We start from the raw sequence: 23,767 nt of genomic DNA, 5'->3' as shown, positions 1-23,767 counted from the left end.
TAGGATAGAAAACCTACTGGATAGTAACTCTCCAGGACCGGAGTTGGAGACCCCTGGGTTATATTATATTAGGGTGACCAGATAATCCATGTCAGGGAGGACACTTTGAGCTACTTCAGGTTTTACAAACTACTTTCAAATTGAAAGGCTCCTGTGCTCCGCTAAATAGTTCAGCTCTTCTTGTGCTTTGACTGGTTTGTTTCCTTGACTGAAAGACACATCCAGCTGTTTCACATTAACATTAGTGACACATGCATGATTATAGGAGAATGACCAATCAGCACACAGCAAGAGCTCAGTGCTGAAGTGAAATCCAGGTCCTTTTAATTGAAATGGTAAAATACAATTCCTGTCCTAGCTCAGAGTGTCCTCCCTGACATGGATTATCTGGTCACCCTATATTATATGCTCTTGCTTTTGCACTTCTTTTTGTTCCTCTAATAGCTTGAGTGAGTCATACCAAGATGTCAAATGACTTTATTGTCATTTCACACACGTGGACCTAAATATAGCCACAACAAGGAACAGCTGAGAAACAAACACCTAATAATAAATAATGGGGGGGGGGGGGGGGCTTTATCGTCAGCACCCCCGGTATCTACTTGAATTGGTATCTAAAAGAAAATTAGTTATCGCCCATCCCTAATATTTACTCAAAGGGAATCTCTCATATAGGCTACGTGTTCGGTAAATGGGCGGGATTTACGCATATTTTAATCCGAAAGTCAGAATTTAAACCTGCTCGGAGCAGGTTAGGCGTGCAGCGTGAATGGTCATGGTAATATATAAAGCTGCCAACTTTGGTCAGCTGGCTGGAGTGAGATTTTCAATTCGATAAGAGTCTGAACATGCACTTACTTGTAAGTAACAATTTATTATCCTGGAAATAGTCTGTAGGCTTTGCAAACTACCCCGACGCTTTTGATGCACCTAACTTTAGGTCTAAAATGGAATAATATAGATTTGCCGTAAGATGTCTTGCGTGAGCATGAGAGTCTGAAAGCGTGTCAGACCAGGTGCGTAAGAGTAGGCAATCCTTAATATACCACGTATAAAAAGTAATTCATTATACCAAAACTCGAAAATAAAGCCCAAAGGACTCGCTTCGTACTAGGCGTGACCGTCCATCTGTCACTGACGTGGTTTTAGTGCAAGTCTGCAATGCGCGCGTGTGTCCGTGTCCCTTTGTTACCATGGTTACATATTTTCCTTCAAACATGGCCGTGGGAGAGCAAGCGCTGAAACAGCAGTTCACCTTCAGTCTGCTTCCTTCCAAAGTCTTTGCTTTCACCCAGGACAGACAAACCACAGAGTTCTTCATGAAATGGTTTTTCGTTTTGTAAAATTCCTTCATGTAGTAGGTAATACAAAACTTTATTTTAATTGTTTTTAATTAATGCTGTAATTCTTATAGGTCTATGCTGGGGAGAATCTCTGCGCAAGCATTTACGTTTGACCAGTTGTTTCACCCTTACAGGAAACATGATTTTGTATCAGTAAGTACATTTACATTAAGTTACAGATTTTATTTGTTATCCAGACAACAATGTCTACATCTTTAACGCACATTTGTATAGGATTTCTTCAGAGATCCAAATGTTATCTCCAATTTGAAGGTGATTGATCCTTTGGAATTGTGGAAACCTTTTGGTAAGTAGCACATTTTATATTCTGATGCTGAAAACATTTGTTAAATTCAACCTCCTGTTTTAAGCTTCCTGTTAATTGGTTCCAAGCAACCTAAAACAAATGACATGAATTCTGACAGTATATCTTAAGTATTTTATATAGTAAGTACAGTATGGCAATTTGTTGCTTTGTATAATATTCATAAAGGAAAAACACTAAACACTGCACACTGTCTTAATTAGGTATTAGGTAGGCCTATTATAGCCATGTAACATTATTTCATACTTGTCTTTTTGCAGAAAGAGATGTTGCCAGTGTAAATGTGGAAATCATTCCATGCACAAAGGTTTCAATGGATATTTTTGACCCCTTATACAATAGTGGAATATTACACCCTAATGGTCATATCGTAAAATGTTTACATGAACACTACACTGACTTTGATGAGCTGAAAAAAGTAAGTTCTCATCATTATAAGTAAGAACTATAGTAAGTAACAATTGTCTACTTGCGTGTGTTTTTTTTTTTTTCTTTTTTCTTAAACACCTTTAATTTTTTAAATTTGTACTTTGGTCCTTTTCTATTTTTCAAAGATGCTTCTTATAGAGGATTCTGAAAATTATGAAATAATCAGCCTGGAAAATCGTGTAGAATTTCTGTTCAGACTCTTCAAGCACATCTGCTTAGGTGGTGAGCTTTGCCAGTATGAGGATGTCATCGGTCCTTACATTGAGACAACCAGATTGATATACAAAGATCTAGTTAGGTGAGTACAAATTACAGTATGCAGTGGTATAGTGTTGAATGTACCTGATTTTTTATTTTTATTTTTTTACCTGAAGATTGCACGGGGGGGTGCCCATTGCCATTGCCATGTGTGAGTGCCCATTGCTCCGGCATAGGCTCCAGACCCCCCGTGACCCTGATAAGGGCAAGTGGTTACAGAAAATGGATAGATGATTAAAGGGTTAAGATCAGATGGCTTTGTTGAAATACAACAGACTTTTATTTTTTTTTTTAGCTTTCGTGATTAAAGAGAAATGTATATCGCCATCTGCTGGCTAATCACAGCTCAATCTGACATCTTACCTGATTTTCATTTGCTCTTGAGGCATAGCCTGGGGTGTGAGAAGGGAATGGATACCCCGGCAGAATCAGGGGGCACAGCACTCTTCAATACTTAAAATTATATGTAAAATTGGGAAGGGGCCCCAAGGTGACATTTTATTAGGGGGCCCAGAATTTCTAGGTATGCTACTGGGTATAGCAGTGATGTTGTTATAACACCAACTTCTGTATATATATCTAAATATGATAACAAACTTATAATTAATATAATGTGATCATAATATGTAACTGAATTGGTTCCATGCCAACCAAATTAAATTTTGAAGGATTAAAATTTTGTAAAAGTACTACCTTGAAGTGCATGACCATTCTTAAGCACCTCATACAGAATCACCTGTTCGTAGTTTTAGCTTTACTAACTTTATATTTGTGTACGACATGAGATGTTTATAGAGGTGACTTGCCTGATGCAATATATGGCTTCCAAAATAAAAGTATCATTAATAATAAGAATGAATATAACAGTAGTAATAATAATAATAATTTGATGGTAAGATTATACCTTGAATATGACAGTAAACCCTTTAGTAAACTGAAGGTTTCCTGTTTTCCATCAGATTGCTAACAAGGCAGCAGCACCTTCCTTCATACTGAATCGCTGTTTAGTGTAAAGTGTTTTGCAGAAATCATATTGACATTGGAGTGCATGAAGTTTATCTTTCCCCCCAGTGTTCGGAAAGATCCGGATACTAAAGAAATCACCGTCGTTTCAACTGTGTTGAAAGTAACTGCCTGTGTAAGTGACGTTTATCATTCTATATGTTATTTTGTCTTTCTTATTGCTGTTCAGAAAAATATTTTGACTTTACGTACTGTTACACAACCTATTTGAAGTGTAAAATGAATCGACAGCGATTTTGTTGCATTCCCCCTATCACTTTTGTTGTACAGTGCACTTTTATTGTGCCATTTTTCCAGTCAAATATGCATGCAAGAGTAATATGAAATATTTTGAATTCCTTTCAGGATCAATCTGGCTTGTGCTACCCTTCAAGAACTAGAGAAGAGCAGAATTTTGTCTATTTAATTGTCGACCCTCTGAAGCGGCACGTGCATGTTCTGTACCATTCCTTTGGAGTTGGGCTTTTTAAAACCTGAGATTAATGGAATGTCAAATTATAAAATATGTAAATGCCACTGGCCTACAGTAACAGGCAGCATAAAACTACAGATGCAATGGCAGAAGTCATTTTTTTCTTATCGTAATTTCTTTTTTTTTTGTCGTCACAGTTACATAGTATTAAAGATGTGTATAGCCTAATAATAATAGAGCACGTGATCTAGCTCTAGTTTTCGAGTGTTTTATCCATTGTAGGTAAATTCTAGGTTTTTATAATGTTTTATTGTTCAGACCACTATTGCACTAAAATAAACTATTTAACGACAAATACTCTCTGATTGTGAGGAGTGATAGTCGCAGTCCATGTGGTGCCCGCCCAAGCGTCACTACCTTCGGCCATCAAACTTTTGGTAGAAGCTGTGTACCGGGGGAGAAGGGGGGCCTTTGGTGCGTGCCCAGAAGATGCCACCCTGGCCAGTTGCCCGTCTTGCCCTTAGCCAGTAACCGGCACTAATTATCCACATTGTTTTGTTTGTTGTAGACAAATGTTTTCACATGCGACAGAACTGCATACGAGTTTTAGCACTTACAAGAGGCAACAATTCGGAATTACACAGGCTGCATCTTACTCGGATATCCTGAGTGTTCAGAGGTTTCTGTGGGTCTTCAGGAAATCCTGGCTTATTTACATGTCTACCAGCATGCTAGGGTAGGAGATGGAACCAGATTCTTCTCCCTAAAAACACCGATCTTGCGAAAGTTGCAGGTTCTAACACAAATGGGAATCTTGCAGCTTTAAGCTCCCCTTCCCTCTCCGAATAACGACACAAAGCTCCGCCTGCTCTGAGTCAAGGATCACATGAGTCATAAAAGTTTGATGTCCCAGCGAAAGTTTAGAACAAAGTGTAACAAAACTTAGCATGATGAAAAAGGGCTGATTTGCTATGCATGGAAAAGTAGGCCGATCTCGTGGAAGGAAATTTGAGCGTGTCTGAGACTGGGAAAATAGATTTTAAAATGTAAGTTTATTTATAGTAAATAAACATGCTTTAAAGCTAGTTTTTATTCGCTTGTAGTTGTATTTTTATAGCCTATTGCACGTATTAAACACGACCGTTATTGTAGATGTAAATTGCTTCTTTTTGACGTTCCTTTTAGATAGTTAAAAAAAGTATAAGTTTGTTTATATTATATAGCGCACTGCAACAATCAAACAAAAAGAAAAATCAAGGATTTTGGGAGAATTTTTGTATGTTCTACTTGAGTTTTGCGTTTAATCACATTCAGTGCGTCGGTTTCCGAAATATCTGGATTGACTTTTAATCTTTTTCGCACGGAATAATTCTTTCGGAGACGATGGATCCGGGCCAACATAACCCTCCAGTCGGTCATCAAATCGTCCACGTCCGGGGCGATTCCGAGACCGATTTGGAAGCGCTTTTCAATGCTGTAATGAACCCGAAAAATGCGAGCGTCCCCCCTACGTTACCCATGAGGATGAGAAAGCTTCCAGAGTCCTTCTTCCAACAACCAGATCCAAAGTCTCACTCCAGACAAGTAAGCTTCAACATCTCCCCCCACCGCCTCTGCACTTCAGAGACCATTCCCTCCCCCTTCATTTATTTTTGACAATTTATCTGTAACGTTTGTGATTTTATTCATGAGATTGAAGCCAACACTGCGATAATGAGCAGAAGAAATACAAAAGATCAAAATGAGCAATCTCTAGGCGAGCGTTGTTTTGAATTATATCGTGTGTTGTGTAATATAGAAGCATTTGAACATGAACTTTGCTACAAAACTATTCAGCTTACTTTAAAGAAACCAATCTGATATTAAAATTATACTCCATGAATCCGATGTTTTCCAATTACATAGTAGAAGATCGAGATTCAAATATTACCAATGGACTATATACTTCGATGAGCTGACCATTACATGGTGGAAAATTGTACTTAGGCCAAAGAAATATTATAGGTAACACTGGCCTTTAATTTGTGAATGCTTGGACTATTGAGGGACCGGGGAAATTGTCTTTAAGAATGTGTGTTTACATATGACAAAACATTTTCGTAGATAGTTTCCGAACCAACTTTTTTTTTATCTGATTAATTGTAGCCTATAAACGGTTTAGTCTGGGGTGTCTGCTTTATGAAATACTATTGTCTGCAGGGTTGCCAGCTCTCACGCATCTGGCGTGACACTAACGCTTTCAGACTATCACGCTTACGTAAGAAGTCTTAAGGCAAATCTATATTATTCCATTGCAAACGTAAAATTAGCTACATCAAAAATCCTACAAACTATTTACAAGGTACTAAAACTGTAACTTACATGTAAATGAGTGTATGTGTGCGCGAAGTGAAAATCTCACTCCAACTAACCTCAGTTGGCAACCTTGTGTCTGGCTGATCTCAGTAAATATGGAGTGGTTAATACTGTAGGACAACTTACTCTACTGCCAGTGTTGGTAGATTTGTTTTTAAATCATGAAGATTTTGTCTTTAAGATGAACTGACATTTCCCGATATATATGTATATTTCCCAAAATCTCGGTATACCTAGAAATTCTGGATCCCTCTGCCCAATTTTACATATAATTTTAAGTATTCAAGAGTCTCTGTCAAATGGGATCAAGATATGCAATTTTTTTTTTTTTATTCTCATTTGGGAGATCCGTAATCATTCCGAGGTAAAGGCGATGCAGGCCAAAACAGTATTACCATATTCCTAGCTTCATTATTTAGATGTTACTTGAATGGAAATGAACAGTAAATGCTCCCTTGTGATTTTATTCCGTAGCACTGAATAACATGTACGTTTGTTTCATTGTGTATTAAGTTGTTGTTTTTTATACTATATGGAAGTAGCATAAATGTCTTATCAATAGCCATGAATGTATAATATACATAATTCTATATGATTTTTAGGTAGAACATTCAGCCTAACAAAGGTGAACGGTCTTCCTTTCCAGGTGAGCACGGACGCCGGCACCTCTGGTGCTCTCACGCCACAGCACATACGGGCTCACTCTTCCCCAGCATCGCTCCAGCTTGGCTCCTTGTCTCCTGCAGCCTTGGCTGGCACTGCACCTCCTGCATCCTCCTCGCAGCACCATCGCCAATCCTCCTATGAAATCCCCGATGATGTGCCTCTCCCGCCAGGGTGGGAGATGGCAAAGACCTCCTCCGGACAGCGGTACTTTCTGAAGTAAGTCTGCTTCAAGCAGTCTTCAAGTAGTGATCCAACATAACTCGGTGTGTATGGATGTGTTTGCCTTTTATCACGTCACCGCAAATCTCACACATACTTCATATCAATATATGAATGTAACTTCATATAAGAGATGCTTTCTCTTTGATCGTCAAGAAAACAATGAAGAACTAGTGGACAAAGTATAATAAAGCCTCTCTGCTGGTTACGATGGGGTTAAGTTACGATGGGGTTAGCTTACGATAAACCTATCGTAAGGCGAAAATTTTATAAGGCGAGAATGCATTTTAATACAGAACACCTAACCTAACAAACATCATAGCCTAGCCTAGCCTACCTTAAACATGCTTAGAACACTTACAGTAGCCTACAGTTGGGCAAAATCATTAACACAAAGCCTGTTTTATAATAGTGTGTAATATCTTATGCAATTTATTGAATAATCTACTAAAAGTAAAAAATATTTACCCATTATAAAGTCGAAATATTGTAACACGGACCATCATAGTCTGTAATTGTGTGCTTGAAATATGTTTTGTGGCCTCAGCTTCTGGACATGACATGAGGGAGATTTTTGCACAATTGAACCAGAGCTCATTGTTTCAAAAAGTCTTTTGTAGGATTTTCATTGTATCATAAGCTATCTCTTAAAATAATACCTTTTCAGATGATTCAGCTATTAGAATAGAATAGAATTCCTTCACTATCATTGTACAGGTGACAGTTACAGCAAAATTTAGGCATCTAGCTCTTTTCTGAGAAACATAGTTTGTTAGAGCGTGAGTTTTTAAACATATAAGAATGTATAAAAGGAATAATAATTAAAATTACAAAGCTTGCTAAGGTTTTTTTCCCCTATGACAGAAAAACAGAGTAAAAACATTTTAGCCAAACTTTACCCCCCTGCGCTATAATGTCCGTACTGAATTGCAAATAAGAAAAAGCCTTATTTTAATTTAGCTGACTAGAGATGCAAGAATTATATGTGCATAACATGCAATGTTGGTATTAATATTGCACACTGCCAAGCCGTATAATATACTACAGCCATTTTTTGAATTCAGTACAAAGTACCCGGCCTCGAGTTGTGATGTCATTTGGCGTCAGTACCAGTTTTTACACCAGCGGAAAACAAACACCTTGAAGTATTGTACTTTTGGTACTTTCTCAAAGTACCAAAAGTATGGTACCTGGTGCGGTGGAAAAACACCCTTAGTGACATATGCGTGATTATAGGAGACTGACCAATCAGCATGCAGCAAGATCTAAAGTGAAATCCAGGTCCTTTTAATTGAAATGATAGTTTATAAACCTGTCCCAGCTCAAAGTGTCCTGCCTGACATGGATTATCTGCTCACTTTCAGTAATGCAACGTTTGTAGCTGTACCAATAATTCTACACATGGCAGTGATAATGACTGAAAGCTGATACTGGCTTAGGGGTGTAAACTTCTTTACACATCAGGGTGTTTCCTATCTTGCTCAATCACCTGCTTTGGGAATTAAATAGGGTGTATACCCATCATGCATTTTTCTTATGTGCTGTAGTTATTTTATATTTAGAAATCAGTTGGATCATTTTAAATACATTAGCAGTTGTTACATGAGCAGTACTAATTTAAATCTTGGCTGAGCCATGTTGAAATAATGATCGTTGTCTCCCCTCTGTGAGGTCCACCATGTTGAAATAATTATCGTTGTCTCTCCTGTGTGAGGTCCACCTGATCCATTATCCATTTTTTTTTGTGGTGCCGACAGCCTTGTAAGGTGTTTATCCTTGATTTATATGGCTTCATTTCAAAGGATTTAGTTAAAATTCTTGATTCAGAATTTCATTGTGTGCATAAACTCGGCATTGCAGTGTGCATATTATTGAGAATTTGGTGCATTGTTTGTGACACAATAATGTAACAATCACAGTGGACCACAAAGAGGTCGCATCATAGAACTCAGTCTATCTCAATGAATACGTCCCAAAGGGGTTTTCTTTTTTTGCATGCTGTCCATGTACATTAGTGTTAACTAATAACACAGGAGCTGGATCAAGCTATGATTCTGTACTCGACACTGACAGCCAGTGTTTGAGAAGCTTTAATCACAGCTTGTGATTTTTATGGGTGCATCATCTAGACATTGATTTCAATGAAGTGTTCTTTAGAACTGAATCGAGTGGTGCAAGATTTTAATTGGAAGTTATAGGTAACCTATCTGTGGTTTTGGCGAGGAGAAAAAAGTTGCAGATCAACATTGATAACTTGGCGTTCCATGATTGGATTTAACTAGTGATGGCCAAATGAAGCTTCACGAACCATATGCTGTATTTTTTTGACCCCATTAGATAGTGCTCTTGGCTTGCTTTGGGGCGTGCTTTGAGTCCTTTTTGAGAAAGCTAAGCAGATTTCAGTCTATCACCATTGATATTCTGTAGAGAATTTCACTTTAGTTTATTTTTAAAAACTAAACATATAGTAAGACATTTTTCAGTTAACAGTCTCAATCGTCGGTTCAGATTCATTTTCATACCCAGCTTGTTTTCATTAACATGCTGTAAAGGTGGCAATTTTCAGTGTTGGGTAGATTACTTCAGAAAAGTAATACTCGTATGTATAGATTTCAAGTTATATAAAATTAACTAAAAATGTTATCAGTAGTGTCATTCTTTGTATTACTTGAAATGTGTAATCTAATTTGATTAGTTAGATTTCTTCTATACAATGACTTGATCTAATTGGTGTTATTCGTTTCATAATATGGCTGAGCAGTATAAATGATTTATCGACTTATTGTCATATAAAATAGAAACAATAAGAAAATGAGACACTTCAATAAAACTGTCAATAAGGGACATTGACTGATAGCACAAAATCACATCACAGAAACAGAAGTAATTCCTACCAATCATACAATAGTGTTGGGAACAGACAACCAATGGCTAACAAACCTCTAGCTAAATTGACTGAGTTAGTGGCGCAAGGCAGGTGTTACGGTTTCAGTGAAACAAACATGTGAGTCATTGGAGAGATGAGCTCTTCCTCAGAGGAAACTTCAAGTGTGGGTTAAGATGGTGACAGTGTAGCAGCCACAACATCTTAAAAGGAGATATTGTGGATAAACAAGGCAAAAAAGATGTCGGTTGTGTGGTGGTACTTTGGCAATGTAGTCTGACAAGAGACTTGTATTGTAAACTCTGCCGAAAACTTGTGCCAAATAAAACTGGAAACATTGCAAAGTTATTCAATCACACCATGCATTGCTATTCAGTGGAACATGCAATGGCTTACAGTCATAGACACTGACAATTTTGATTTCCATTATTCAGTCGGACCATGAACAGGGTTGGGGTGAGATCACGAAATACAGGACAAATTGCACAGCTCTTTATTTCTCAATACAGGATGGATTGTCAGTCCCATTCTTTGAAACAAGCAGTGTAGTAGACAGAGAAAAAATCAGCAACAAACTGTTTGGAATCTGTTTTAAGATTAATCCTAAGGGATTTTAAAAGAAAAACTGAGCACTGGAGAAATGAAATAATTTGAACTATTTTGTGATAATTATCGACATCGACTGATGAGCAGGGTTGCCAACTCTCACACATCATGCTTTCAGAATCTCTTGCTCACACAGGAAATCTTACAGCAAATCTATATTATTTCATTATAAACTTAAAATTAGCTACATCAAAAGCGTTGTGGTAGTTTTACAAGGTTAAAAAAAACTGTTACATGTATGTAAAAGCATGTAAACCTGTGTGCAGAGTTGCCTCAAATTGAAAATCTCATGCTAGCCAGGTAACCTTGTATGACAGAAATTATTATGATAAAATACTTTGCCATATGACCCAGCCCTACATGCTGGTAAATGACTAATGCTCGCTAGAAACATGGGCTACATTTAACCAAATAGCTAGCTAGCTATTTTCAGCCAGCTAGATACAGCTGACAGAACTCAGATGGCTAGCTAACATTAACTACCTAGCAAGAAAGGTCATGCAAAATATGCCTCCCTATTTAAATTATATGTTGAATCTTCGCTGTATTGCAATGTTACAGCTGCTTGCAGTAACCAGGGTTACATTTCACTACATGTTGTAGGTGTGCAACTGTGTACGTGACGGATAAACCTCTTGAACTCTTGGTCTTTCAGTACATCCAGTGGTCAAATGCAGATGTCCCCATCTTGCAAATATCCAAAGACACTGTATTGTGCTTTAGAATGGATGAGAGATCAGTGTATATCAAAATGGTTTGATCAGCAGTCCGCTGCAGAGACAGTAACAGATTTATTCACATTCATGCACGCCTAATTAAAAATGTAAACCTTTAAAACGGTAATTCTTTCAAGTAATCTGATCAGAAGTGTTTTTGAATGTTATTTACTCTAATTGCAAATATTTGTTTTTTTTTTTCTTGTAATCAGATTATGTAATTCACAGTACCTAAAATCCTTTACAACACAATACTGGTAATTTTGCCGTATATATCACTTGCTGCATGTTTAGTTCTGAACCTTTAATTGCTTAAAAGCTGCTACTGCTGTAGGCACTGGAGTTTGTACTGAACAGTTTTATGTTGATGTTTTAATATGATGTTTTGAGAAGAACTCAAAGGCTTTTTAATGTAAGAAGACGCAGTCTTTAAATGTACACCTAAAATCGTGTTAAAATCAACAAACATTTTAAGCAAGATGAACTCTTCAGATCAGGAGGTCAATTCCCATCCTTACTGGTAATGCATCCTAATTGGACAGTCGGTTTCCAAAATCAAAAGCGGCTTATTTGAACAATAGTATTACTTATCTCCACATATAGCTACACTTACTCATTTTTTATTTTTGTTTTGGTTCGGTTCATGGTAATTAGGGTATGTTATTCATGCACAATATCAAAAGTACCTCAGCATGTAATTAGACATTGTCTTTGATTACACTTATCCCTCGAATTACAAACATTTGGGATTTGAATTTCCACATTTTACACTGAAAATTAGAATTGTATACTTCATCCTTGTTAGCTACTTTTATTGGATTGACACCTTGCACCTAGCAAAAGATTACATTCTAATTTTTCATCCATCCATCCATTGTCCAACCGCTTATCCTACTGGGTCGTGGGGGGTTCGGAGCCTATCCCGGAAGCAATGGGCACGAGGCAGAGAACAACCCTGGACGGGGGGCCAGCCCATCACAGGGCACACTCACACACCATTCACTCACACATGCACACCTATGAGCAATTTAGCAACTCCAATCAGCCTCAGCATGTCTTTGGACTGTGGGGGGGAAACCGGAAACCCCACAACGACATGGGGAGAACATGCAAACTCCACACACATGTGACCCAAGCGGAGACTCGAACCCAGGTCCCAGAGGTGTGAGGTAACAGTGCTAACCACTGCACCACCACGCCGCCCCACAGTCTAATTTTTTATATACTTAAAATTTACCTGAACATAAACATTAAGATGAACTTGAGCAGGTATAGTTTAGTTATTTACAGTTTACAGTTGTTTTCTATGCTCTTATTTGGTTTTTTGTTTTATTTTGCTTATTCTTACTTATGATTGGATTAATAAATGTTGATGTGAACGTAGTACAGGAAACGTAAACAGGTTTTACCTGCTAAGACCACTAAAATTCTTTAAGCACATATGTTTTCTTGTTCTAGCTTGGCAGCTTGGCAGTGTTTATTCACAGCTCTGGAAAAGCAGGTCTCAACTGCCGCGCAAAAACATTGTTTCTCTGCACCACTGGAAAATCTGGTATTGATTGATAGTAAGTAGCAAAAAAAAAAGAAAATCTGATTCATGTTAGAGTTTCTCTCAACATTTTTCCACAGTACTGTATATGAAAATAGTACATTGTTGTTGATACAGGGAGCGTTCATTCAAGTAGCTAATTGAGTGTTCAGGGCGGCTCTCGTATTTATAGATTTGCTGAAGCTGTGGAGTGATTGGTAGATGTAATTGCATGCAACCAAAAGGCAAACCTACAAGGTGCAGGTAAGATTGTGACAATAACAAGAACTTTGCAGTCCTGACAATTTTTTTGTGTTTGCATTGTGGTGATTCAGAATCCCTCCACTAGACAAACCAGACATATACAATGTAGAATAAGACACTTAAGTCTTTTTGGATTCATTAGGGATGAAGCCTGCCAGGGTTGGAGGGTGATGGGGGGATGTCCTGTCAGAAGATGGCACTCTAGATAGCTGATTAATGGGTTGACGGTCAGCACTGTGTGTATAATGTACATCTGAATAAGGCCTTTATTTGGGGGGATACATTTCCAAGGAAAAACAATGCATTCGATAAATGCTTTTTGTGAAAGATTTTTTCAGTACTAATTGGCAAGCAGAAGTTAAATTTTCTGCTATTTAAAATGCAGTTTTCATGACACTTAATCGCACTGGATTGAGCTGATTGAAGTGGCAAAGTTTTAAGGAACGTTTCACAGGTTTCCATCCCCTCGTGTTTCCATGCCCATGTTCTTGTAACCGTTTGTAAGGTGTTTTAATTAAGCTCAGCACCACTGCTTGGAGTTACTGAGACGGGAACAAAAGCCAAATCTGTGTTTCCTCTTCCACCTTGTCTGGTATGTTGTGAGGGGCACAAGTATTTGTCTTGAACCAAACCAACTTGTTATATTAAGGGTCCAAAGGACGAAGTCCTTATGGACCATTATTATGATCTTGTTTTTACCAATTTAAAAAGAAAATAATTACAATATTTGATCACATTTGGTGCTTGAAGTTTTAATATGAAAAGCATTCCTTGCACTGATTGTTATGGTATAATAGCATTAATTATGGAATCTCAAATGTACATTTCAAGCTAGGAACCCGTCCTACTGCCATTTGGATTTTTGAAAGTCTAGTCTCCGTTTCGGTACAGGATCATTTTTCAGTTGGTGGGGAGCTCATTCTGTAGGACAGTAGGTTTTCATAGGAACCAGGACGCATTTGCTTCACTTCATCTGGATAGGAATGTACATGTTGGTTTACGATTTATGGTGATCTGATCTTAAAAGATCCTACCAGTAAACAGGGTTCTGCAGCCTAGGGTCCGACACGCATCCATGCCAATGAATAAGGGTTCAAATGTTTCACTCGTGGTCACAGCCCTCGCTACTGTATGATTTTTCTTTTTGCAAGGGGGGTACATATGCATCACAATAGAGCAACCACACCAACTTTATGCCTTTATTTTATTCCTAAATAAGTTTTTTGAAAAGGGTTTTGTGAGAATCTTGTTCAGGCAGCTAGTGGGTTCCAGGCTGAATACAAACAGGCCGGTTCTGGAATAACCAGCTCGGTGTTGCCATAGTGATTTTCAAACAAGTTGGCCATGACTGTGCCAATATGTCAAACAAGTTTTATCATCAACAGTGATATTTATTTATTAAAAGTTTATATGACTGGGTGGGGTGGTGGCTTAGTGGGTAGTTTGGTGGCCTCACACATTCTGGGTAGTGCTCATGATTCCTACTTTGGTTTGATTGAGTTAAGTTTGTATGTTTGCCCCACATTTTTAGCTTTCCTTTGAGTAATGTCTTTAATTTACCAACTAAATTGTGTTTGTGCTTGTGCCCTAGAATGCATTGACATCCCCTCCCAGTTGTACTGTGAACTCCATGCAGGTCTGGCTTACATGACAGATCCTGGAATATGGATGAATGGATGTTCTCTCCATTCTGTCCTTTTGCATTCTCTGGAGGTCAGAATTAGGCAAGAGTGGGGGTGTATTATGTGCCGGAGGAGATGGGAGCATTTTCGTGGTAAATACTTCATTTTGCTCATGTTGTGTGTCAGAAAATTACTTTAATCAAGGAAGAATGCAGTCAAGAATGCTTGATTCTTAATCAAGAATGCGTATGCCTAACTGTGATTTTGCTGCCAAAAATATGGAGTTGAATTCAAGTTAAATTCAAGAATGTCATATTTAGTACTTGCTTCTCCAAACTGTGATGCTGCCACCATTATTCTTGACAGTTTTTGAGGTTCTTACTGAGAAATACATGTTTTTGTTTTTTTTTTGTTTTTTGGCCCGAGTTGGCTAAAAACTTTTGGCGATCATCCTGTTTTTGGTAAAACTGAGGTAATCATTCAGGTTCTTCATTGTGAGTGGTCATTACTGCCTTGGTACTCTGCCTTCTAAGTCACTTTGCTATATGTGTCTCTGGAAATCATATGAACATTGACCTGTTAATGTTGTTAAGGTGAGGGACCCTGTTCTAGGTTGCTTCATGGACAACCTTGCACCTTGCGCTTGGAAAAATTTGGGAGGACAGTCAGTCCTGGAAAGATTCACTATTCAAAACTTCCGACATTTGGACATGTGGTTTGTCTTGCACTTTGGTTTGGTGGAACCCCAGAGCCTTGGATATTGCTGTCTACCTTTCCAGGATGATAGGCATCAAGAACAGAGTTTCCTCAGAGGTTTTAGAAATTTCTTTTCATTGTAGCAAAATTTGCCTCCAGAACTTCACTCTGATAAGAACCAAAGTCAGTCAGTCAGATTTACCATATACTGTATAGGACTGTCCCAGAATCAACCTAAATGTTAACAGCCATAATTTACTCTATTTACAAGTGAAAATTGCAAAGTGAACAATTAGGGAAATGTTTTTTGGGAGGGGGGTGGGTTGCTTATGTAAAACAAAATTTGACAATCAGGAATCGTATGTACACAGACGAATACTTGCTGTAGATTTTTGTAGCCGGTGTGTCAAAAGTCTCATTTCTTGCATAATGGTAAACTAAATTTTTTCATTGACACAACTCACTTTTTAATTTAATATATGTGTATTAGTCAAAGAATTATAACTCAATTTTCTTCTGATAAATTTCGGAACTTCTCTGCCAATCAATCCCTCGGCCTTTGTGAAACCTGTTGCTGAAACCGCTTTGGATTTTACATTTAATCAGGGTAATTCAGAGAGGTTCTAGGTAGAGATTTGGGAAATAGGCAGGTTAGATACCTTAAAGCAAGGACTATAGCGGACCCCGGTTTCTCAGTTGCAGTGTGCATTGAATAAGAGTTTTGCTAAATGAATATATAGATTATATTGTAACTTAGTATTCCATATAACAATGCATAATAAACAAACAATTTATCGACAAATTAAATGTGGCCCAGTGTAATTTATATATTCATGTGAAACTATATATTCTGGGTAAAATTGCTTTTTTTAATTTATTTTTTTATACTTTAATAAGACAAATACTGAAGTACTATTGGAGATGGTAGCAAACACATTGGCTGGACTGATTAAAATGCTGCTTCATGCTTTGATTAGACTTTTTCTGATCAGCTTTAACATCCATTAGAATGTGTATATTTTTTTACTGCTGTGGTCAGCAACAGTATACGCAATTGGATATGGCGATAAGCTATTGTTTGATGTAATATAACTCATTATTTGGAAGCACAGGAATTCTTCAAACAGCTCCGGAGAATTTTTTAACTCTTAGAATGGCCTAAACATGACAGCAACTAATTTAAAAGAAACAATCCACCTCTAACAAATATGATATTTTGTAACAAGCCGTGGGGTGTTTGCAGAGTTTGTGTCTTTTCTTGGAGCTGGGGGACTGCAGGGCAGTTTACCGTCTTTGGTCAGGAAGGAATCACTTTTGTTCTATGTGCCTCTGTGTGTTAGATCAGCGAAAAATGGTTTTGACTCCCTTTCATGGCAAAGACACAGGACAGGAATTGGAATCCTAGTGCAAAAGCATGCCTTGTTCGGTCATTTTAATTCTTGTTAGGATGGAGTTGATGTTAATATCGTTAATCCAGATCTTCTACGTTAAGTACATTCACTGACATTTTTCATTTGCCTTGTCAGTAGTGCCGTTGCGATGATAAAAATGAATGACTATCAGAATTGTCTTTTTTGTGTCAAAAATAAGGTTACTCAAAATGCATAAATTAGTAAGGGAGAGCTATAGATTACTTAGGCTAGGGAAATTTTAAACCTCCATGGTTACAAAGCAACATTAAACTGTAGACAGTATCCACTTTGTCTTGGCCTTAATTCCAGGTCGTCCCCTGTTGTTTGCTTTGATGTGATTATGTGATGCCATAGCGAGCTGCAGGTGGCTGTAAATTCTTTCCCTTTGTCAACAGCAATTGACGGCATCAAGTAGCAGCACAGGATCAGCAGTGTTGACAAGTTACCCCACCCAGCATTCCAACTTCTGGCATCCTCACAAAGCATCTCTCAAAGACTGCTACTGTTAGCGCTCTGCTTTTGAGCAGTGAATGAATTGCAAAGTGCGCTATTGTACGGCACATAGAAAATATACATTTGTAACTGCTTTTTGAGTTAAGGAGAAGTTCTTGTGTGTGCTGGTAAATTAAATCATATTGTTTGGTGCATTTGGTTGTTGTAAAAAGTTTGCAACACTTACTAAATTAAGCATTATTTAATATATGTTTAAAACACTATAAACATTGTTAAATGGGTAAAGAATGAAATTAAATAGTATAATGAAAATGTGTTAGTAATGTACGAGTATTGTAGGTGTATTTTTAAGTTGTATGTATGCATTATTTTGTAGTACTTAAAATCTAAAAAAAAAAGGAGAAATGTTCCAAAATAGGAAAGATCGTCTTGTGTAGCCACAGCTCATGAACAGCGATTTCACATGCAACAGCATAAACTTGTTCTGAACTAGTGACAAAAGTGGAATCACTTTTTGACATCCCTTTTCTTCATACATGGACATTTCTTTAAAAGCCCTGTTTTGTTTTTATCTATAAAAACATACTAGAATACAGTATGAAATACTTATATATTTTAATAGATTGTTGGACCCATGTCAGCGTTCATTGTAAAATGTGAATTCATTTTTGAATGTGAAATTATGTAACATTCTTCTTGAAGGCTCTTAAGAAGCTGAAGTAGCAATAGCTTCCCAATAATTACTGTAAAGCAAAATCCAGATATTTCATTGTATTTTTGTGTTTTTTTTCCCCCAAAAATTTCAGAAAGCAAAATAAGCTGCTTACATTTCACATAATCTCAGATTGTTACATAAATTGACTGCTTTTTAAATTTCTTGCATTATGGGGTATTGTGTGTACTCCCTTTCTTACAGTATATGTAATAACATTTCATTTGGAGTTGATTGGCTGTTATTAAACTCTTTGGTTTCCTGACCACACAAAAAACCAGGTTCCTACATCATGTAAGCTGTGAAGGTACGGAAAAGACTGAATAGAGAGGTTTACTGTAATAAATCCATCACACACAAAAACCAGCACTGATTGAAGGAGTAATGTGAGTCAAGGTATATTATTCATGTAAATACGATTCTCTTTCCATTTAATTACAATACAAAAGACAGTCCCCCCATCATTGATGTGTGTGGCTTTGCAAGGTGATTAGCACCCCCTGTTATAATGGGCTCACAGGTGCATGCCTGTAATTTTCCTTCATCCCTGCTGTCGCTCATCGTGCAGTGGATGATTGGGCTGTTCTGACTGCTCTCAGGCTGTTCCTTCACATACTGTCCTCCTACTGTAAGCTGTTCCAGTTTGGCTCATTCCTGCTGATTGTAGCATTTCTGCCAGAATCCTTGAAAACTGCTGTTTAATACGATCATTTTATCGGTGTGCTTGGAACTGGAGGATGTGCTGAATGTTCTGAATGTTTGAAAAAAGTGTTTTCATTGGTCCTACTGGTTTTCACAAAGTTAAGTGTATGTGAGTCAACTGTATTTAATTCCTTAATTTTTATGGTCAAATGAAGGCGATTACTCTGCGGATTGTGGGATCATCATTGAGAAAACACGCATGTAGCACTGTATGTACAAATACGCATGTAACAATACGTAGCTGCCACCTCTGTCTTGAAGGCAGATATACTATACTGGCATATTAATTTGCATGTAGCAGCAACCACTGTCTTGTAGGCGCATGTACTATACTGCCATATTAATCCGTATGTAACAGCGACCGCTGTCTTGTAGGCAGATGTACTATACTGCCATGTTAATCTGTATGTAGCAGCGACTGCTGTCTTGAAAGCAGATGTACTATACTGCCATGTTAATCCGTATGTAACAGCGACCGCTGTCTTGTAGGCAGATGTACTATACTGCCATGTTAATCTGTATGTAGCAGTGGCCGCTGTCTTGAAAGCAGATGTACTATACTGCCATGTTAATCTGTATGTAGCAGCGACCGCTGTCTTGAAAGCAGATGTACTATACTGCCATGTTAATCCGTATGTAGCAGCGACCGCTGTCTTGTAGGCAGATATACTATACTGCCATGTTAATTTCACCACTCCTACCATAAACCTAGAAATCCTAGAGCTTTGCTCTTCCACACCTCTAGTCCCACAAGCTGCATGCAATGTATCAATATCTGCTAAAGTGAACCAGGCCACCATTACTGTCCTGTGACTAAGGCCACCAGCAGTGCCAGTGGAAGGCAAGCTTCACCCCCAGGGTCTTGGATGTGGGGGCGGAACTTCCTCTCAAGATGCTGCCTTGTGCAATTACCCATCATGCCTTTGGCAGGCATCACCCCCAGGGTCTCAGATGTGGGGGCGGAGCTTCCCCTCAAGATGCTGCCTTGTGCAATTATCCATCATGCCTTTGGCAGGATTCACCCCTGGCCACCAAACAAAGTCAGTTCTTTTCGCAAAAAAGAGCTATGACAGTTCAGGAAAGCACTAAATAGATACCAGAATTGCCATAGAGAAAGTCCAGAAAGTCCTTTGTTGAGTAAGTTCACCATAAAGTGGAATGGCATTGCATGACTTTCAGGTACTGCTCATGTAAATTATCCATTAGTACTTAACATTTTGTTAATAACTGCATTCAGGGGGATCCTGGAGGGGCTCAGGTCTCCCACCCATAATATTGCACTTTGGTTTTATTTCTATTCCCCACTATTGTCAAGTGAGGAAAGGCTTCTGAATTCTCGGAACATTAATAAACATTAATCCCTTGTTAAAAATAAGATATAAACTTTATTCTACATGAGTGTTTCCCAATCCCAAATGTGGATTGTCTGGGAGGGAGCTGAGAGGGAGCAAAAACATGGACTGTCTGGCAGGAAGCTGAGAGGGAGCAAAAACGTGAACTGTCTGGCAGGAAACTGGGAGGGAGCAAAAACGTGGACTGTCTGGCAGGAAGCTGGGAGGGAGCAAAAACTTGGACTGTCTGGCAGGAAACTGGGAGGGAGCAAAAACGTGGACTGTCTGGCAGGAAGCTGAGAGGGAGCAAAAACTTGGACTGTCTGGCAGGAAGCTGGGAGGGAGCAAAAACGCGGACTGTCTGGCAGGAAGCTGGGAGGGAGCAAAGACCTGGACTGTCTGGCAGGAAGCTGGGAGGGAGCGAAAACCTGGACTGTCTGGCAGGAAGCTGGGAGGGAGCGAAAACGTGTACTGTCTGGCAGGAAGCTGGGAGGGAGCAAAAACGTGGACTATCTGGCAGGAAGCTGGGAGGGAGCGAAAACGTGGACTGTCTGGCAGGAAGCTGGGAGGGAGCGAAAACGTGGACTGTCTGGCAGGAAGCTGGGAGGGAGCGAAAACGTGGACTGTCTGGAGGTCCCCAAGGACCAGATTGAGAAGCATTAATCTGCATAGTGGGTAAAATACTTGTTTGAATGTATTTGCCATTGAGACTGAAAACCTTTAAAAATTACTAGCGATAATTGTGAAATTATTATTTTCATTTTTATATGCCATAATGGAAAAAGCATTTATTCCTTTCAAAGTTTGGTTATAGGGGTTTGGTAAGCATGAGTGGTGTTTGGGGTAACCTAAGTAATACAGGAAGATTGTTGTAAAAGGTATCATGCATCTGTTAAATCCAGGACGACATGTATGCATGTAAACATATTTGATAGGAAACACAAATACACAAATTGAACAACAAATGAGTAGCGAGTAGAGATACTACTGTTTGTATTCTTCCAAATGGTTCAGTGTCTGTATTGCAACAACTGAAAAATGAATGGTTCATAAATAAAAAAATTAAATACAAGTGAATTTCACTAAGTACTTTTGTGCTTTTAATTAATATGGGAATTGCTATGCTTTAAAGCAATACTTGCAATTAAATAGTTTTGAAAGATATGTAGATTGTTCAAATTGGACTGTTCAGTTAAAGATATATTTATATATCTATATATTTTCTCTCTCGCACACACATTATATATATATATATATACAGTATATACACCTATGTAAACTCTGTTGTCATTGGCGCTGTATAAAATTTATTGAATTGAATAAATACAGACAAAGCATACAATTATAAATACATAGACAAAGCATGGAATTAATTCCCTGATGATGACCAAATTCACTTCACTTCTAGAAAAGTAGTGAAGGGTTCCATATATGAAAAACCAGAAGATGCCTGAGCATGCCTGAAATTAACTAGAATGCAACTAACAGGCCAGCAAGTTAATTCACAAATTCTAGAGCGCAGCATTGCTGTTTGCTAATTGTTCTATTTGTCTGTACTATAATGATATTCAGTGAGCAATATCTGATAGTATATTTTACTACAGACTGTACGTTTAGGCATTTTACAATGAGCACCAAAGCTGCTTCATTTCTCTTACTGGTTATGAGAAAATTAAGTTCATAAAGAGCGTGCAAGACCCATCAGGATGTCATGTGATTTAATTGTATCTAGCCAAAGACGGGGATAGGCTATATTTAAAAGTCTGTAAGCCTGGTGGTGACAGTTCTTAAAATGATAGAAAATAAATAGACATATTTTATGAAGTATTGTAAATACATAAAATACAACCTCTCAAAGTATTTTATTACAAATTACATGATTTATTTCTACTCAAAAGTAATTAAATGCATATTATAAGTACATTTCATTGAAATACTGCGCATCTCTATTTATATCGAATGCCTCACATTCAAAGATTCTTGTGACAGGAGTTTGTGAGCCAAAGAGAATAATGGAGCGACAGATTTATGGCAATAGCATAAGTCGGCACGATCAAACATGTCTACTGTCTCATTGCTTAAGGAAATATTAATTGAAAGGGCATTTTGTATTTTTTTTTTACGTTTTGTTCCTCAATTTTCAAATTAATTTTCTAGTCTTTTTTTTTCTCTCTGAATATGTTGCTGTATTTAGAAAGGGAATATTGAAACCAAAAAGTTTTAGACACTGAACTGGTATTACCAGTTACCACCCTACAGAAGTCTGTTACCTACAGCTGTCTGCACCCTAAACACGTAACATACTCTTTTTCTAATTAATTTCAGCCACTTGGATAAAACTACCACCTGGCAGGACCCCCGAAAGGCAATGTTACCGATAAACCAGGCCGCTCCTTTGCCCGTCGTGAGCTCAGCCACTGGTAAGCCACTAGCGCCAAGCACAAGTCATCATCCATCTCATCAGTGACGTGTTGTGTCGCCATATCGTGCACATTGACAGTTGGGCATGGTTCACTGGCTAGCACACTTATTCCGCCATTCGGGGCTGGGCTTAGAGGTCAGCCTTTGCTCTACATGTTTCTATGGGGTTAAAATATGGATGGATCTGTACTTGGTTGATCTCTCACTAAATTTAAATAGCTCCATTTGCACGCTTTTGGTTGGCTATTTGGCTAAGGGAGCAGATAGAGCGAGATTTAAAGTAGCCGTGCTGTGCTTCATTGTTTTTTCCATTTAGTTTCCCAGTTAGTGTGCAGTAAAGTGCTCGCTTACTCATTTAAACTTAACTCCAGATAGTGTTTGCATATGTTCCATTTAGTGATGGAAAAAATGATGCTTCATGAACCATCTGCTGTATTTTTTGACCCCAGTAGGTGGTGCTCTCTCTCCAAAAAGGGTATAAAGCATGCCCTGACAAAAACCAACGACATCATCAAGTGGGGTCAGAAAACACAGCAAATGGTTTATGAAGCATTATTTTGTCCTTCACTTATTTGATGTAGTGGTATTAAATATTTCTCAGTGTAAAAATTAAGAACATTGTGAAAGGCAATGTTCACCAACTGCCTTTATTGGGCTTGGGTGGGACCAGATGTTACAACGTTTGAAGTTGTGGTATGTCTGTCCTAGATGACAACACCAACATTGTGCTACACTGTGTCACTGGATGATGATAATGACAAAAATATTTGCCGGAGTGCTATGCAGTAATGATCGGGCCTGCTGTGCTGGTTTAAAGCTTTGTCTGTTGAAAGTAAGCTGACTGCTAACTTCTGTCTCAGGGCCGCTTCCTGAGGGTTGGGAACAGGCTATTACCCCAGAGGGAGAGATATATTACATCAACCACAAAAACAAGAGCACGTCCTGGTTGGACCCACGACTTGACTCACGAATCGGTGAGCTGAATTCCATTTTCAGACCTCTGACGAATTCATCTTTTAAAAATTGCTTTCCATAAAGTCCCAAGTGGAATGTGAAAATAACGTCAAATAAGCGAATGACTGAATGGACCCTTGACTAATGAATGCTAAGGTAAAAATGACACTGAATGGCTTTGGTTCGGCCTCTTCTATACGGTGCACGTTATCAATTTATAATATATTTTTCACCCAGCATTATTGTTAATAATGATAACATTATACCCACTATGGCCTACCCAATCATAAGTGTTATGGCTAAAGTATATTATTTTCCAAGCTTTTCCTAGGTTTTCTAGCGAAAATGTTAAGCCGTGAGACTGTGCTCTCCAAATGTTATTGAAAGAAACAGGCTAACATATATAACATAAAAATATAACACCCTGTTCTTCATG

The 23,767-nt window shown here is 38.2% G+C and overlaps 2 protein-coding genes across 5 annotated transcripts in view; both read left to right on the top strand.

The window, feature by feature from the left end:
* The first annotated feature begins 369 nt into the window (after window positions 1-369).
* cfap300 (cilia and flagella associated protein 300) lies at window positions 370-4,150 on the top strand. 3 transcript variants are annotated; one of them, XM_023800544.2, is made up of 7 exons: window positions 370-449; window positions 1,415-1,496; window positions 1,578-1,650; window positions 1,929-2,086; window positions 2,223-2,395; window positions 3,427-3,493; window positions 3,724-4,150. In XM_023800544.2, the coding sequence occupies exons 2-7, from the start codon at window positions 1,419-1,421 to the stop codon at window positions 3,853-3,855; spliced, it is 681 nt and encodes a 226-aa protein (XP_023656312.1). In that variant the 5' UTR covers window positions 370-449; window positions 1,415-1,418; the 3' UTR covers window positions 3,856-4,150. The 3 variants fall into 3 exon arrangements, with proteins under 3 accessions (XP_023656312.1, XP_023656311.1, XP_023656310.1); XM_023800543.2 differs by lacking the exon at window positions 370-449 and adding an exon at window positions 746-860; XM_023800542.2 differs by lacking the exon at window positions 370-449 and adding an exon at window positions 1,039-1,327.
* Window positions 4,151-4,231: 81 nt separating this feature from the next.
* Window positions 4,232-23,767, top strand: part of LOC111838004 (transcriptional coactivator YAP1-like) — a 31,278-nt gene continuing 11,742 nt past the window's right edge. The window contains exons 1-5 of one of the 2 annotated variants that reach the window (XM_023800541.2): window positions 4,232-4,836; window positions 5,171-5,374; window positions 6,792-7,027; window positions 22,282-22,376; window positions 23,238-23,351. In XM_023800541.2, coding sequence (XP_023656309.1) covers window positions 5,174-5,374; window positions 6,792-7,027; window positions 22,282-22,376; window positions 23,238-23,351 — 646 coding nt within the window. In that variant the 5' untranslated portion in view covers window positions 4,232-4,836; window positions 5,171-5,173. Of the gene's footprint in view, window positions 5,375-6,791; window positions 7,028-22,281; window positions 22,377-23,237; window positions 23,352-23,767 lie in introns of both variants that reach the window. The other variant, XM_023800540.2, reaches the window with a different exon arrangement.

Source organism: Paramormyrops kingsleyae, chromosome 18 (genome assembly GCF_048594095.1).
Source record: "Paramormyrops kingsleyae isolate MSU_618 chromosome 18, PKINGS_0.4, whole genome shotgun sequence".
Classification (NCBI taxonomy): domain Eukaryota; kingdom Metazoa; phylum Chordata; class Actinopteri; order Osteoglossiformes; family Mormyridae; genus Paramormyrops; species Paramormyrops kingsleyae.
The sequence above is the reverse complement of the archived record's forward strand: the minus strand, read 5'-3'. Positions and strand labels throughout refer to the sequence as shown.